This window comes from Bos taurus, chromosome 23, assembly GCF_002263795.3.
Source record: "Bos taurus isolate L1 Dominette 01449 registration number 42190680 breed Hereford chromosome 23, ARS-UCD2.0, whole genome shotgun sequence".
Taxonomy (NCBI): domain Eukaryota; kingdom Metazoa; phylum Chordata; class Mammalia; order Artiodactyla; family Bovidae; genus Bos; species Bos taurus.
The window spans coordinates 44,662,843-44,680,907 of record NC_037350.1 but is presented as its reverse complement, the minus strand read 5'-3'; the positions used below and the strand labels follow the sequence as shown (position 1 = coordinate 44,680,907).

The following is an 18,065-nucleotide window of genomic DNA, read 5'->3' as shown; positions in this document are numbered from 1 at the left end:
TAATCCTCAAGTGAGTCTGCATGTATTTTCAGTACTTTCTCATGGCATGGAGTTAGGCATTATGGGGGATATAGACAAATACCTGGGCTCCAGGAGTTTGCACCTAAGTGAGGTGGAATGGGGAGGGAACCTTGGATGCCAAACACTTGCATGCATCACTTTAAATCATCTCACTTGATCAGGATTATCACATGATTTTAAGGAACCAAGACTCAGAAAAGTAAACTTTCCCCAGGTTCTATATAAATACTGAGTGGTGGAGTCAGGATTTAAATTCAGGTCTGACGGGGTTCTGATGCTTTTGTTCTTTTCAGCATTCCGTATTGTTATGGAAACAGAATCCCAGAGGGAGAGGTGAAAAGGAGAGCCTAGAAGGCGGGATGGGGCCTGCGGTGGGAGTTGAGAGGAAGAGCCAGCCCGCTGCCCTGGACCGGCAAGAGAGAACTTTTTAGAACTAAGTGACACTCAGAGTTGGAAGCCACAAAGGACAACTTATTTGATAATAGCTGGAAGAAGAGAGGTCTTTCCAGGTTTGTTGTTATTCAGTCACTCAGTCGTGCGCGATTCTTTGCCACGCCATGGACTGCAGCACACCAGGCTTCCTTGTCCTTCACCATCTCCCAGAGTTTGCTCAAACGCATGTCCATTGAGTTGACGATGCCATCTAACTCATCCAAGTTGGATGGCCAAGAAAGGAAAGGCTTGGGAGTGGAAATAAAAGTGTGCTGAAGGACAAAATCTTGGAGATCTGATTAAGGGAGTGAAAATTATTCCTGTGGTCTGCCTTCGCTTTTACTGCATCTTAATTCAGTTGAGGGTGGAGGAATCATTGCTGGAGACGCTTTCCCTCTAAGGGACAGGAGTTCAGGAAGCTCAGCCTTCCACACAGTCTTACCTGGAGCCACTGCCTCTGAGAAGGAGGCTCAGGATCCCCAGGAAAGGGTCTTTTTCCCGGTGACGCAAGTGGGGAGCTTCCGGGGAGCCAAGCTGAGGAAGCCAGGTGCTTCTTCCTTCCTTTTTTGGAATCCAGGCCAGTTTCAATTTACATAACACAGCTTAATCCACAGAAACAGGAGCTGGAGGCAAGTTCTTTCCTTTTTCCTTTTTTTCTCTCCACGACACAGAAACCTTTATTTTCTCCCTACACCACAAACCGGTGCTGTTAAATAATATTGGATAATTGCACCTGTCGTACTCCCCATATTGTGCTGGAGAAAAATAATTGCTGGTTTTCTGCTTTGCAGTTTAGCTGTGACTCCGTCATTTGACTCGGAGCATGTCATTTTCTCCCGTTTTAGACTGTGTACAGTCAAACTGTGTGAAAGGACTCTCAGATAGCGGCCCTGCCTGTGTGAGTGGGCGCGGGCCTCATTCAGCAATGATTTCTAATTTATACAGCATTGAAAATCCACTGCTATAAATAAACAGTTCTGACTGGCTTTGCTGCCTACTCAAATGCTCTTATTTAAAAAAAAAAAAGAGAAAAGAAAAGAACCGTCAGCTACATGAGAATGGAAAATAGTCTGGATATGGATTCAGGTTTCTGACACTTGTACCCTTGGGGTGGGGGTACCCAGACTTGGGTGGGCTCAGCGCTCAGCCAGGCAGCCTTCTGGGAGACTGGCCTCCTCACTCTTTCCTCAACCCCCCTCCCCCACACCCCGCACTCTCCACATGCCAGCACCAGGCGTTTGGGGATTACAGTGTATGAAACTGACTTCCTGTAATGACAAGTATTGCAAGCAAGTAGGTGCAGAGGAGCCAAAAATAGCTTGAGAAACGGATGACCCATTCACAGGGAGGATGGAGCTAATGTATTGTTTAGGCAAACAAGGCAAGTCTTCTCCCCAAACTCAAAATCGGTGTCACGTGGGAGAGAGCAACTTCAGAGTATAAGCACAGGTAGGGACCAGTCCATGAGTTTGAGCCAGCTCTGGGAGATAGTGAAGGACAGGGAAGCCTGGCATGCTGCAGTCCATGGTGACAAAGGGTCGGCCATGACCCAGTGACTGAACAACCACCAAGATAAAATGAGGTCTTGGAAGTGAGAGTGGCTCTAAATTCATGACACTGTACAAATATTGTTGCCAGTTTTCTCATCGTTATCATTTGGTTTGTATTGTTCTCTAACCACTAAGGGTCTCACACAGCTTTATGTGGGCAGCTGACACTATCTCCCTTCTAAGGAGCGTTTCATCAGTGTTCATGACTGGTGTTCTATTACTCTCCTTTCCTAAGCTACAGCAGCGTCAAGGAAGCACTGTGTGATTACATCTGTGCTCACTGGGGAATGGTTCTGAGGTATTTCTAGAGCTGGATTAGCTACTGCACGGTGGCCAGTCATGCAGCTAGCAGAGTTTAATTTGGTCCCGGGGACAGTGAAGTCACAAATAGAAATTTGTAGGCTCATCCCAGGCAGGAGCTTACTATGACTCTGAGAAATATGCAGCCCCGAGTCATTCGGGGGGTGTGGAAAATTTGGGTGATCCCCTGTGGGCTTCACCTTTGGAGAATTTCCACTGTGACAACTGCTTCTCAGCTCCCGCTGAGACCAGGTGTGTGGAGCAGTCAAGAAGCAGCTGGTGTGGGAAAGGAGGTGGTGTTTCCAGATTCAGAACAAAAGACTCAAGGCTCATATTTGCATAACTGAAGAGGAGTGGAGATCCCGCGGGTCTCTTGGTGCCTGTCCTGGTCTTCCCCTGGACTCCCTGCCCTATTGGAATACGCTGCTCTCTTCCCTAAGTCTATCAAACCGCCCTTGGTGTCCATTTTAACCATATTTCTCCTGTATCATGTTAGATTGGAAAGCCCAGGTACAATTCACCCAGCCCATATGGGTCTGTTGGCGTATCGATGGACTCAAACATGTTTACCTACCACTAATCATTTGTGTTCTTTATAAAATGTGTCTGAAAATAAAGACCCAGAAAAATTCTCTAGGAAAATTAAAGCAGGTTTGCGAACACGTTCGTTAATCAGCTGACAATCAGCTTTTTTAAACCATAACCTAAGCCACGAGATGAGTTGGATAGCATCACTGAGTCAATGGACATGAGTCTGAGCAAATTTCTGGAGATGGTGAAGAACAGGGAAGCCTGGCGTGCTGCAGTCCATGGGGTCACAAAGAGTCGGACACGACTGAGCAGCTGAACAACAACAGCAACTCAGCAAAGTGCTTCGTACCAAAGCAGTCTCAGCAGTCATAATCATGTCACTTCCCATCCAGATTGTTCCCCCAGTAAAATGATCATTTATTTAACGAATCAATCAGTATTCCCATGTAAGAGATTCTAACAATGTCCCTGTGTTCTGTGTTTACTTGCCCCAAATGCTTGCTCACAAAGGGACAGATTTCCCAATATTTTTATAACTTATTTTCTCATTGCCCCAGTTAATTTGCTAGCAACAGCCATCTTCCTACATTTCCATTTACAGGAAAAAAAAATAGATGAGAAATCCATGAAAATAACTAGCTTATTAAAGCGCTTCTTTTGAGGAAAATTGGGATTATTCAGACATGGGCCAGGACTGGGAGTTGGCAGATCTGGGAGATAAAAGTTGTTGTCTTGGTTCTAACACTAAAGCTTTGGCCGCATGAGGTAACTTCCCGTCTAGGTCCTCAGGCTCCTTCTCTGTGAAGAGTGTGGATGACCCGAAGTTCCTTTCTCTTTAAACATTCTCTGACACCGCATTTACACAAGTGTCTTTGGCCTTCGGCGAGACGTTGACCACAGACCATCCTTCCCAGAGGTCAGACAGAGGTAACACATTCTGAGAGAGCAGGAATTGTTTTGGGGGCAAATGTTTCCAAAAGCCAAAAGTCCTCAAATTAATCCCCTACCTTCATAACCCTCTTTTAAAATTTATATATTATTCCCTGTCCTTTCTACTTTTCTATGTTGCTCTACCACCTTCCCCTACCAGGAAAAAAAAAAAAAAGATGGGAAAAAATTCTCATGTTTTCTTCCGTCTTAGTTCTTGCAAAAGTGTCTGATCACTTCCTCTTCTTCCTGGGTTGCATTGTATCACCTGCACAAACGAGAACAGAAAGAGACCTTAGTCTTTGGGCTTCCCTGATGGGTGTTCTCCTGTGGGTAGACGTCCACCCTGACTTGGCACAGTGGAGAGTTGAGGAAACTTTTGCACGGGCGAGATGATGCACTTGAAGAGCTCTGAAACCCACCAGCACTGCTGCAAGGACAGGAGGGGACATTTCTGCTGTCCTGCTTGGGGCGTGACTCACAGCTGGCCAGCTGACCAAAGGGGCAGTTGGCATCCTGTGGCTCTGAACATTTCCTGTGAACCACTGATGGCTGTTGCTTTCGGCATGTGTTTGAAGGCTGCACACAGTCTGTCAACAAATTTTGAGACTGCAGATGAAGGTGAAGAGACCACATCAATCAAATGAGAGAGGAAATAGAAGCGTGGCTATTCACCTAACTAGGTGCCGTTCTGTAACCTTTAACCAAATCAGTTTATTGGCATGCATAGAAAAGTACTGGAATATTGATTAGTGTTTAGTAAGCTTATTAGAGGGGTTTATTCTATTGAAATTGTAGCATTAGATTTCTAGAATGACTTCCATTTAGCCAACAATTGGTATCTCCATCTTTAATGATCACAAATCTTCACATAAACTTTGAAATTTCAGAAACTTCATTAGCTCATTGTCCTTCCTGTCTGTTGCCAAACGCAGTCTTTTTTCAGCTCAGTCTCTTCTCAGCCCTTCTAGAGCCCCATTACTCCTGGCTCATATTATCACAACAGTCTCAGTTTGCAATTCCAGGCTTTATTCTTTAAACCCTGCCCCCTCCATCAGTTATATCCTTAACAGTAAACTTTAAATAGCTTATCATTGCATTTTGCTGGAACGCCCCTTCTCAGAGGTGTTAGAGATTGATGACATGAGGTCCTCCTGTAGCCCCCTCATCACACTGATTTCTAGGGTGGCTAGCTCCTAATCACCCAGCCCCAACAGCCACCTTTGAATTCATGTCTCTCAACATCTTTAAGCACAGTCTCCTTTCTTCAGTTCCTCATCAATCCATACTACACCCAATAACTTAAGTGAAGCCTTGCTGATTTATCTAGCTTTACATGTTTCACGTTCTTTTCATTGATGCTTCCACTTGTTTTACATTTTTGATGTGAATTCTCTTTGCCCCAGTTAGGTCTTCTCTACATTAGGTCTGTAGACATAAGCACAATATCTTCTTTTTTCTGAAGTATACATTTAGGACCTTTAATGAATCTGTTTTCAGGTAAACAACACGTTGCTGCTAAGTTGCTTCAGTCCGACTCTGTGCGATCCCATAGACGGCAGCCCACCAGGCTCCCCGGGATTCTCCAGGTGAGAACACTGGAGTGGGTGGCCATTTCATGAATGCATTTCATCAATGCATGAAACTGAAAAGTGAAAGTGAAGTCGCTCAGTTGTGTCCGACTCTTATCGACCCCATGGACTGAAGCCTACCAGGCTCCTCCGTCCATGGGATTTTCCAGGCAAGAGTATTGGAGTGGGGTGCCATTGCCTTCTCTGAAACAACAAGTTAGTTCTCTTGTATTCAATAGCTTGCTCATTGTAAACTTCTCAAAGTTGTTCCTTCCAGGATCTCTCTGAAGCAACCTAAAACTTTGTTTATCCATGTTGTTACCAATCCTCAAAGTCTAACTGTAATCAAAAGCTCATTGCTTCAACCCTGGGTGCCAAGGATTGGAGATTCCTTCTTGAGTCAAGAGACATAACAGAACACGACGTCTTGGAGAGAAACAGCAGAAGCAGGAGTGGAGGTGATGGTGGGCAGTTCCTCAGGGGAAGGAAGGCAGGTGGCTCCTTCCACTGGATCAGAGTCTCCATGTCCAACCACGAAGCTCTGAGGGGACTCACATCTTGTGAATATCACTGGAATCATATTTTTATGTTGGGTTCTAGAAGGTAGGGATGGGTTCTTAGTTCTGAATTCTCATGGCGCTCAACAGTCTCTAGATTTCTTTGAGTCTTCAGAATTTATCTCTGCTGCTGCTGCTAAGTCGCTTCAGTCGTGTCCGACTCTGTGCGACCCCATAGACGGCAGCCCACCAGGCTCCCCCGTCCCTGGGATTCTCCAGGCAAGAACACTGGAGTGGGTTGCCATTTCCTTCTCTGAATTTATCTCTGAATGATGCTAAAGCTGAAACTCCAGTACTTTGGCCACCTCATGCGAAGAGTTGACTCATTGGAAAAGGCTCTGATACTGGGAGGGATTGGGGGCAGGAGGAAAAGGGGACGACAGAGGATGAGATGGCTGGATGGCATCACCGACTCGATGGACATGAGTTTGAGTGAACTCCGGGAGTTGGTGATGGATAGGGAGGCCTGGCGTGCTGCGATTCATGGGGTTGAAAAGAGTGGGACACAACTGAGCGACTGAACTGAACTGATGTTTTCACAATGCATAGCTGGTTTTTGTATATACATTGTAGTTTTTTGACTTGTGGTTACTGTGGACTTCATATATGCTGATCAGTAACTATATCCATTTATTTTAAACTGGTAGTCATTTAAGTTCAAACACGTCCTAAAGTTCAGCTCAGTTCAGTCGCTCAGTTGTGTCTGACTCTTTGCGACCTCATGGACTGCAGTGCACCAGGCCTCCCTGTCCATCACCAACTCCTGGAGCCTACTCAAACTCATGTCCATCGAGTCGGTGATGTCATTCAACCATCTTATCCTTTGTCATCCCCTTCTCCTCCTACCTTCAATCTTTCCCAGCATCAGGGTCTTTTCTAATGAGTCAGTTCTTCGCATCAGGTGGCCAAAGTATTGGCCTTCAGCTTCAGCATCAGTCTTTCCAATGAATATTCACATTCTAAAGGGTCTACATTTTCCCCCTCATCCCCATGTTTTGTGTTTTTGATGTCACATTTTATATCTTCATGTCTCTCCCTTCCCTGTTTATTGTAGTTGTAGCTTATTTTACCTTTTTATCTTTTAAGCTTCACGCTACCTTATGTCAGTGGTTGATCCACAGCCTTTACTATATATTTGCCTGTACTAGTAGGATTTTCCCCTTCCTATAATTTTATCTTTTTTTTTATAGCTTTTCATTTTTATTTAAAGACCACCCTGTAACACTTCTTATAAGATTGATTTCTCTCTCTCTCTCTCCATGCACTCCATTGTGTCCGACTCTGTGACGCCATGGACTGCCGCCTGCCAGGCTCCTCTGTCCATGGGATTTTCCAGGCAAGAACACGAGTGGGTTGCCATGATCTCCTCCAGGGGATCCAGGGGATTTTCCCTACCAAGGGATCAAATCCACGTCTCCTGCATCTCCTACAGTGGCAGGTGGATTCTTAACCAGGGAACCACCTGAGAAGTAAGATTGGTTTAGTACTGACGAGCTCTTGATTTTTTCTTGTCTGAGAAGCTTTTTATCTTCCCCGTAATTTTGAACGATAACCTTCCTGGGAGGAGTATCCTAGGTTGTGATTTTCTCCTTTAAGCACTTTACCTCTATCGTGCCACTCCCTTCTGAACTGCAAACGTTCTGCTACAAATCGGTTGACAGCTTTAGGCGGGTTCCCTCCTATGTGGAGCTGTTTTTCTCTTGCTGTCCTTAGACTTCTCTTTTTGTCTTTAACCTTGTCCATTTTAATCACGATATGTCTTGGTGTAAGTCCCTTTGAGTTCAACTTGTTTGGAATTCTCTGTGCTTCTGTACCTGGGCATCTGTTTCCTTCTTCAGGTTTGGAAAGTTTTCAACCATGATTTTATCAAATACAATTTATAGTTTTTTTTTTCTCTCTCTTCTTCTGGGAAACCCTAAGATGCAAATGTTAGTACAATTGATAATGTCCCAGAGGTCTCTTACACTATTCCCATTTTTTAAGTTTTCCTTTTTGCTCTTCTGCTTGGGCGATTTCCATTATTCTATCTTCCGGACTGCTTATGCATTGCTCAATATCACATAATCTCCTGCTCATGCGCTCTAGAGTATTTTTCATTTCAGTCATTGCATTTTTCAATTCTGACTGATTCTTTCCTGTATTTTCTAGTTCTTTGTTGAAATTCTTTTTGTGTTCATCTATTCTTTTCTCCAGTTTAGCATTCTTATTACTATTTCTTTGAATTCTTTGTCAGGTAAATTATTTATCTGTTTCATTAGCACTTTTTATTGTTTGTTTGTTGTTTCATTTAAAACATAGTCCTCTTGTCTTCTCATTTTGTTTAACTTTCTTTGTCTGTGTGAAGTCAGGTGAAACAGATGCTCATCTCTGTCTTGAAGTCAAGTCCTGGTGTTAGATTCCCTTGGAGTCTGTGTGAGCCCATCAGCTCTGGTGAGAGAGCCGGCTTTGAAGTGAGCATGTCTTCATCCAGGATGTGCTGGTGCTCATGGCCTTGGTGGGTGGAAGGACTGGGGTTGGAGGGGCGAGAGCCGGAACCAGGTGCAAGCAGAGCTGCTTCTATGCTCAGTGACTGTCACTGCTCTGCTGGAGCGGGGCAGTGGCTGGGGGTATAGGGGCTGGAGCAGGGACCCCTGAGGGAGCTGGTTTCTCTCGGGTGTGATGGCAGTCCCATCTTGGTTTGGGACAAAGGCGGGGCCTAAGGCCTTGGGGCCCCACTTCAGTGCTGGTTTTACTTTCTCCCCCGTGTGTGCCCTCGGTTAGAGGCTGATGCCATGCCACTGAGCTGACCCCACCTCCACCCCTCCGCCCCCCAGAGGGGATCTGTCCTGCAGCAATGACACTCACCCTGCAGAGTGTGGGCAGGGATTCAAGAGCTGGTAATGGTTGCCTCCACCCAGGTCAGAGCAGGGCCAGGGGCCAGGCTGGCTCCATGCCCTTCGAGTGTGCATACTCTCGCTGGCAATGGTGGCCTCTGCCTTAGAGGAGACCAGCACCACCAGAGCAAGAGGGGCTGGAGCCGGAGCCTGGTGCGGGCTGAGGGGCACCCCGAGGCGGTCCCCAAGCATTTTGCAACCAGTTGCCTCTGTGCTGTCGTTGGGAGGAAGCAGACCTGTGCATGACCTCCTTAAGAGTGGAGTCTCAGTCTCTTACAGCCCTCAGTAAACCCCACTGGTTTTCAAGCCAGCCAAGCGGGCTCATCTTCCCCATGTCAGATCCAAGGGCTGAGGTGCCTGATACACGGTTCAAAGTCCTCGTTCCGCAGGGAGGATCCCTTTGCCCGTGATATCTCCCCCGCCCCTGTGTCCCCCACCGGTGAGGGCAAGTCCTGAGCAGATTGCCTCTCCTCCTTCCTCCTCAGCTCTGCATGGATCTTTCTTTACAGCCTGGGTTGGAGAGTAGCTGCTCTGCTGTACTCTCGCTGAAATCAAGAGTCACCCTATATGTAGTTGTGGTTCTGATGTGTTCATGAGGGAAGGTGAGCCCGGCATCCTCCTACTAGCCCGTTTTGATCTCCTCCCATCCTGAATTATTTCAGTCCTCTCTTTATCCTCTGTTAGTACCAAGAAGTAGAGATATTTTAGGCCAAACATTTAACGTTCGTCTCATGCAAGATTCAAACCTTTTCTGCGGGCATGGTAAGGGAAACCACTCCTTTAGCCAACATCACTATGGACACATATGTAATTACACACCCTATTCTTCGTACAGTTGGAACACGGGATAAGTAAAATCAGACTATTTCAAAAAATTGACACCTATGTATCCACAATCATAAAAGCTACTGACAGACTTAGAGCTGAAAATCTGAAGAACATTTGTTGAGTTTCAGAGGCTTGGCTTGGAAAAGGGTGAGAAGGCAGATTGTTGGGGGGATATGAGGTGTTAGAAGAATGAGATTCGAACATAGATGAGTACAAGTCACAGTGTAGAAAGTAGAGGGGGGAGATGGAATTGAGAGCTGGCTGGAGAAATCCTCGAGGGAAAAGAGGCTGAGGAAGAGGGAGAAGTAATAATCCTGAATGGACTCTCTTAGAGAATAGAGAGATGAAGTTAGGACAAGAAATGCAAAAAGGAGCTGTATTCTTCTTTTTGACTAAATGGTGCCCAGTGGGGTTACGCTTTATACATACATATGGAGTCAGCTCATGGTAGGATTCTTTTTTATGAAATGATCAGGGACAATATGCAAGATAGACAGACCTTATAACAAATGTCTTTGTGGATAAAACTGAGGGGATATACTAGATGGCCTCTAAGTAGCTTTCAACAATAAAATCTCCTTTAAATAAATCTGATCTATAGGAAGTTATATTATAGGAAGACTTTAATATCATTCTGTCCAAGGCACCATCACAAGGTTACTTGGCCAGATTGGAATTTTCAGCTTATAAACTATCCTGGAGGGGAAAGAATCTGTGGTCTTGGGCCTTGACGAAGGATACGCCTGGCACATAGCCCTCATGTGAATGTAAGGACAGGGAACATGGGCCACAGGTAAGCTGACCACCTCTCCAGCCACACCTACATATAAGAGGCTCTCCATTTTGACCTGGAGGCACATGGCCCCTTTCACGCCTGATATATCTTGTGGGTTGTTGGGTTTTTCTTCCTGATGGACTTGTGTCCTGGCGTCAAAATCTTTATGTCTTATCAAGAAGGGGGAAAAACAAAAAGCAAAGTTAAATATTAAGTGGCAGAGAAGGGGTCCTGTGTTGGGACCCCATGACAGCCCCTCTCTCCGAGCATTCAGAGTGGCAGCAATCTGTCTAGAGCATCTCTAGGTGCTCAGACATGGTGAGCCAAGCTTTCAGTGATCTACCAAAGACTGCTTCCCCCGTTGGCTTTCGTCAGGGATGGAAATCCGTGTTCCACCTCACTCTGCCTGCAATGTAGAAAATGGCTCTTACCCAGTGGTTTTCTGGCCTCAATAACTGGCTCAGTGCTTGTCCACCCCTCTGTTCCATGACGCAGAAAAGCTAGTACAGGTCTGGGAATGAGATGGTAACAACTCAAGCAGGTTGGTCCTCTGGAACCTCGTGAGAGCTTTCCGAGCCACAGCATCTTTTTGAAGGCCAGTGGCACCTTCCTGCGGGCCTGATGGGGCTGTCTCCCTGGTGCCCAGGGCTTGCTCTCTGCATTTCTATACCCCTAGAGAATGCCACACACTTCCAAGTTTACATTTGATTCCTGGTGTCACTCATGGTTATTGCCCTTCTAAAGCTTCTCATTTTCACCTACTGACATGACACATGAGGAGGCAGAAAGTGCGTAGACATGACCATCATTACCAACAGCCTTCTCGTCCAAGCAGCTGACCTGGGAAAACACCACATTGCACAAGGAAGCTGGTAGATACAATTGTCTCAGCTGGGAGGAGTCCAGCGTCCTGTGGCACATCGGGCCTTGTTCTCAGACCAGCAGTGTCTGTCTCTCTGGGGCACATGCTGGAAGGACAGAATTCCAAGCTTTTCTTTAGATCTCCTGAATGACAGTCTACATCTTAACAAGATCCTAATTTTAACAAGATTTTCAGGTGCATACAAGTTTGAGGGTCACTGTTCTGTGACAGTGGTTCTTGACCCTGAATATAAATTAAAATAACTGAGAAGCTTTGAAAAATACCCGTGCTACGTCCCCATCTCCATGGATAGATTTAATTGGTCTGGAGTGGGCTTGGGACTTAGTATTCTTAAAATTCCCCTAGTGATTTTATAAATCTATAGTCACATTTGAGCACGATTACTAGAGAGACACCTGCATATGACCTGGGTCCCAACTGATACTTCTTGATTACCTGGTGGCTGGCTGGTGACCTCCAGCCAGGGTAGCTCAGGATTTCAGTAGCAGAGATTCCAATTAATTTTAGCCTCCATTAGCCTGACCTCCCATTTCACTCTGTAAGTTCTCTAGGAACGACACTACCTCTGTCAATTTGCATTCTTAGGTGGTTGCTCCCACTCCATCCAGCGTTCTTGCCTGGAGAATCCCAGGGACAGAGGAGCCTGGTGGGCTGCCGTCTATGGGGTCGCACAGAGTCAGACACGACTGAAGCGACTTAGCAGCAGCAGCAGTAGGTGGTTGCTACTTTTAATCACCTTCAGCTGGGGAAAACTGATAACATGTGCATGCCATTGCAGGAGATGATTGGAATATCCACACAGAAAAGAAGATTACTGATTTTTCCTTGGTGAGAATGAAATTATTACAGCAATAGTAATAATGTAATTATTAGGGCAGTAGTGGCTAACCCTGTGTGCCAGACCCTGTTCTTGGCAGTTGACACTTCCCAAGTCATTTCTGATCCTCCAGAATCCCGTGAGAAGGGTACTAAAATTGTCTCCATGATGCATAAGAGAAAACCAGAATGCAAGGACATGGAGTGCCTTGCCCAGGGTCATAGGTCTGTAAGTGGTGAGCCCGAGGGAGGAGCCCAGGCAATCAGGCACAGAAGTTTTCTCCTAACCACTGCCTCCCGCCACATCATCAAAGCACTCCTCTGAATTTCTGTTCTCATCCAAGGAAGCTCAGGCTGTGGGAAAGGTCGGAAAGCAAGAGTGAGCCCTCAATTCGGATGGAATAGGTGGCTACTTACATGTTTCCATACATCCAGAACAGAGGGTTTGGAGAGGGACTCAGAGATAGAAGGATGTGTTGTTCAAGCCTGGCCAGGGTAAAACTCTGTTCACATGTGCACAGCAGGCATTAACCAGGACGGTCCTGGGCAAACGGAGATGAGCAATTGCCCTTCATACAGGTCATCTTATCACTGAGGACCTGAATGCATTAATGCAGATAGGTGAGCAAGAGTCAGGGCAGGGCCTGGCTCGCAGAGACCCTTGTGAGCCTTCTGAAGACTCGGATTTTCATCTGTCAATTGAGGAGGACTTACAGAGCTTTCAGGCTTCCCTGATAGCTCTGTTTGTAAAGAACCTGCCTGTGATGCAGGCGACCCCAGTTCCATTCCAGGGTCAGGAAGATCCGCTGCAGAAGGAATAGGCTACCCACTCCGGTATTCTTGGGCGTCCCTGGTGGCTCAGCTGGTAAAGAATCTACCTATGATGTGGGAGACCTGGGTTTGGTCCCTGGGTTGGGAAGATCCCCTGGAGAAGGGAAAGCCTACCCATTCCAGTATCCTGGCCTGGAGAATTCCATGGACTGTGTAGTCCATGGGGTTGCAAAGAGTCAGGCATGACCAGTGACTTTCACTTTTACTTTCTTTACAGGGCTTTCAGCAGAATAGGAAGTGAGAAATATTTTCACATATTTAGCTCTGTTTACTTGTAGATGATTTAAGTGTTCACTGGGGACATGGCTAGCTTCCCAGGTGGCTCGGTGGTAAAGAATCAGCCTACTAATGCATGAGACTCAGTTTTGACCCCTGGGTCGGGAAGATTCCTTAGAGTAGGAAATGGCAACCCACTCCAGTATTCTTGCCTGGAAAATCCCATGGACAGAGGAGCCTGGTGGGCCACAGTCCATACCGTCCCAAACAATCAGACATGACAGAGTGAATGAACATGCAAGCCAGTGTTCACTGCCATTGGAATTTTATGTGATCTAATTTCTCTTTTAATTTCTTATTTAACCATTTATAATTAAGATCAGTTCAGAATATAACACATCCTATCCAATGCTACATAGAATTCATATAGAATACCCATTCTGCTCTTAAGGAGTTAAAAATCTAGAGAGAAGAGAGAAACACAGCCCCTGATGGGAGTGTCTGTCGCTAACATGAACATTCACACATGCATGATGCAAATGAGCGACCACATGTTGACACTAACTCGTTTGCTCACTGGGGCTTTCGTGGAAAACTGGATATAGTACTTAAACAATGAGGCTTATTAAAAGGGCTTTGTGTTGAAAACAGCAATTTCAATAATATGAATACAGTGAAAAAATTTTTTTAATTCAATAAAATGTTTAAAAGTCACTGTAGACTGTCAATTTTAAAATTAATCCTATTGAACTCAATACAATTGATTTAAAAAGTTATTGTTCTCTAAGCTCTGAGTAATCACTTTTTTCTCTGCACATTTTCTGCCAAGTTTTAAATGGATTAGTTTTCTTCCTTCCTTTCTTTCTTTCTTTCTTTTTTTTTTTAATATAGATTTTGGGAAGGCATCAAAAATCTACCCAGAACTTCAGGAAGCCAAAACTAGTTAGAATCAGAAGTCAGCACATCTGAAATGTCAACACTTTTTTTTTTTTTTTCTGGATAATTTCCTGTGATTTGAAATCCTGATTTTTGGGGTAATTTTTAGTATGTCATTTTTTTCTTTTAAAGTGTTTGCTTTCAAGGAGAATATTGCCTTTGAGGCTTTCTTAACCAGTTAAATTCTCCAAGAGTCGAAAATACGTGAGAAAGCCAAGTTGTATGCTTATTTCTCCAGGGTCTCAGTCCCCTCTCAGAAATATACACTCTTGTACTGAACCTTCTGAAATTGTTGGTTTTTCTTTTTAATTTTTTTGCATACACAGGCTTATGTTTTCACACCAGTTCATAGACTGGGCAGAAGATGCCACTTCTATTTTAATGGAACAGAATGGCTCGTGGGTGTGTGGTGGGGGCTTGTGTGTGACTCTTGCCTTCCTTATGTACAAAATCAGAGTGGAGTTCCCGCATGTCTCCTGGGGTAGGTAACAAATCATGGATATTTTGCAACCTGACTTTTCCATGGTTACTTTTCCAAAAGAAAATATTCTGGGGGTGGGAGCAGTGGGGGAAGCAGGGAGGAGAATGAAATCTTCCACTTTAAAACCAACTAAGTTAGGATTATTTTTTTGCTATGAAGAAGCAACGTGGTTCTGCTTACCTATAATTAGAAAGCTCAGCTCTCTGACATACTCACATTGCCTAAAACCTCCATCGAGAATTCTGATCTCAAGTACAGGGTGTGATTTTACCTGATGAACACTTTACTGAAGTCTGAGAAGCAACCTAGTGGGAGAGGGGTGGTAACTCTTTAGGGAAGGCACAGCTGAGGGTGGGAGGAGCTCAGAAGGTCATCTGGACCCATTTCAGTCGAAGAAGAAATCTTGACATTGAAGAGCTTGTGAATCTCAAGTCCCCACTAAGGGAGGGAGGTTCTGCGTCCATTTTTGCATGGAGGGGATGGTGACACTGTGCTCTTTGGATCCGAAGCTCTCTAAGCAAGATGGCGTTTAGCTGTAAAGTTAAATGAGGTGTTGTTTGGAGGAGCAGTGGGGGAGATAATTTGATGGGGTCTTTTGACAAAGTGGGAACCTCCCCCAGGCTTTTTCTTACTTTGGACAAAGGCATCAAACATTACTGCCTTCTGCTTTACTAGGGCATCCTTCTGTTTTCAGGAGGAGTAAAGACACATAACAAAGACATGTTTCTGTAGGTAAAAGAGAAATGAACTGACCCCACTTCCAGTGGTTGAGCTTCTCTCCAAATAGGTAGATGCCGATGGTAAAGATGTAGCTGAGAGAGAAGAAGGCTGCTAGACCCCCTGGGCTGAGTTTGGCAAACACAGGATATACCCATGTACCTGTCTCAGAGTAGATCCATAGGACCCTGCAAAAAATGACAAATCACAATGGTTAGGACAGCAGTGGGGAGAAAGCTGTAGTCCCTTCAAGACCAATGAGATCCTGGAGTCCAGGCAGAGGGAAAGAAGCCCCAGGGAACATTTTTTTTTTTTAACAGCTGTGCTGTTTGCTGAAGCTACAGAAGTGAGTATTTCCTGGATAACTAGACTGTTTCATTGAGACCTTCTGTTTTATGCGCTGGGCTGGGCTATTTTACCCAATCCATTAAAATTCAATGATTATAAAAGAATATGGGAAAACATTGTACACATCATTAGCTAAACAAAATGTATAAGAACATGGATTATTTCTTCCCCTGAGAGATATGACCTGCTGAGACATTGAACTTGCTGAGATGGTGCCCAATATGCTCACTCTCAGCCAGACAAGTGGGGTTTGCTTTTCTGTACCTAAGAGTTAAATGTGGCTTTCCATTAGCTCCCCCAAGCCCGTTGGGGTAGGAGGGGCAGAGACTGAGCACTATTACTCTAATACAATAGGCCTGGGGTTTAATTGTTGGCCTCGATTTCAGCTTGGGGAAATAGCCGTGGGTAGAGTATTAAGTAGGAATGGATGGATCTCCAGGAGGCTCAGATTTTGCTCTTGTGAGGATAGAATATAAGTCATTTCTGTCAGCCAAGAGAAGGAAAAGAAATGCTGGGAGAGGAGCCGTGATGTCTAAGTGAAGCCTAAAAATGCAGTTTGCTGGAAACAAATTGCACCAGAAGATGCCAGAGTCTGAAATAACTCCTTAAATATGAGGAAGATGATGTAGCAGCTACAGTTTATACTTGGTTAAGAGTACAGAACGTGGCCCCAGGCTTCTGTGATTCAGATCCTAGCTCTGCTTCCTACTAGCCACGCTGCCTTCACTAATTTATTAAGCTTTCCTCTCCCCCTAAGCTCTGTGTAAAGTGGGGATGCACAGGGCATACACCTTATAAGGCTATTGTAAAGATTAAGGGCGTTAATTTAACACATGCAAATTACACACAACAGCGTCCGGCGTATCATAATCATTCTATAAGAGTTTAAAAGCTTCTCTTCTCCGAGGGATGGCACAGTGGGCATGCCTCAGCAATTTCTTTATGGCTATTCATCCCTTGTAAAACTTAGCACAGCCTAGCTTATGCTTCAGAAACGATGTTCAGATTTGGATATCCCAGGGTGTCATAGGAGTTCAGATGGAGGAATGAAAATTATGCACTTAATTCAATTTTTAGAACCCAAGCGTTCTTGGTTGTTTCAAATACTTCGTCAAATGCTTTGTTGGAAGAGAGAAGCGCTAATATCAGGGCCAGGCCTAGGGTGAGGTAAGGGAGGTGAACAGAAGTTCATCTCTACGTATCAAAGGACACAACCAACAGGATATAAAAGGCAACTTACAGAATGGGGAAAATATTTACACATCATGCATCTGATACAAGATTGTTATCCAGAATATGCAAATATATAAAGAACTCTTAGAACTCAACAGGAGATAAAAAATCCAATGAAAAATGGAAAAAGGACTTGAATAGATCTTTCTATAAAGAAGATATACACATGGCCAGCAAATACAGGAAAAGGTGCTCAGTGTCACTAATCATTAGGGAAATATGAATTAAAACTGCAGTCAGATACTACCTTCATACTCATTAGACTGCCTTCTATAAAAAAAGAAAGAAAAAACATCAAGTGTTGTAGAGAATGTGTAGAAATTGGAACCCCTGGGCACTGTTGTTGACAGGAATGTAAAATGGTGTAACTGCTATCCGTATGGCAGTTCCTGAAAAAAATTAAACCTAGAATTATCATATGATCCAGCAATTCCAACTTCTGGGCACAGACTCAAAAGAATTGAAAGCAAGGACTCAGAGATATTTGTACTCCTATGTTCATACCAGCATTACTCACAATAATTAAAGTATGACAGCAACCCAAGTGTCCATTTAAGGATGAACAGATAAAGTGTGGTACAGGTATACACACACAATGAAATATTATGCAACCCTTGCATGTATGTGTGCTAAGTCATTTCAGTTGTGTCCGACTCTTTGCAACCCTATGGACTGTAGCCCGCCAGGCTCCTCTGTCTATGGGATTGTCCAGGCAAGAATACTGGAGTGGGTCGCCATGCCCTCCTCCAGGGGATCTTCCCGACCTAGGGATCAAACCCACATCTCTTAAGTCTCCTGCATTGCAGGCAGATTCTTTACTGCTTGAGCCACCGGGGAAGCCCTATGCAACCCTCAGAAGGGAGGAAATCCTGACATGTGCTATAACATGAATGGAACTTGGGGATACTAGGTAAGATAAGCCAGTCACAAAGGGAAAAATACTGTATGATTCCACTTACATGAAGTACTTAGGGTCATCAAACGGATAGACCAAGCAGAATGGGGCTGAGGGAGGAGGGAATGGGGAGTTTCTGTGTAAGGAGTACAAAACTTCAGTTTGGGAAGAAAAGCATTCTGGAAAAGGATAGTGGTGATGGGTGCACAGCAGTGAGAATGTCTTTAGTGCCACTAAACGGTGTCCTCGAAATGGTAAATTGCATGCTGTGTGTGTGTCGTTCTGGCCCTGCTGGTGCTGCTCTGCTGCCCTGGACTTGTCTAGATGCTGCTCTCATGTCCTCA

At 44.8% G+C, this 18,065-nt stretch overlaps 1 protein-coding gene across 4 annotated transcripts in view; it reads right to left on the bottom strand.

The window, feature by feature from the left end:
* Window positions 1-3,227: 3,227 nt before the first annotated feature.
* The window catches only part of ADTRP (androgen dependent TFPI regulating protein), a 68,288-nt gene continuing 53,450 nt past the window's right edge, over window positions 3,228-18,065 (bottom strand). For 2 of the 4 annotated variants that reach the window (XM_059880424.1, XM_059880425.1), the window contains exons 6-7: window positions 15,282-15,433; window positions 3,228-4,029 (exon numbers count right to left, since the gene is read on the bottom strand). In XM_059880424.1, coding sequence (XP_059736407.1) covers window positions 3,995-4,029; window positions 15,282-15,433 — 187 coding nt within the window. In that variant the 3' untranslated portion in view covers window positions 3,228-3,994. 4 annotated transcript variants of the gene reach the window in all.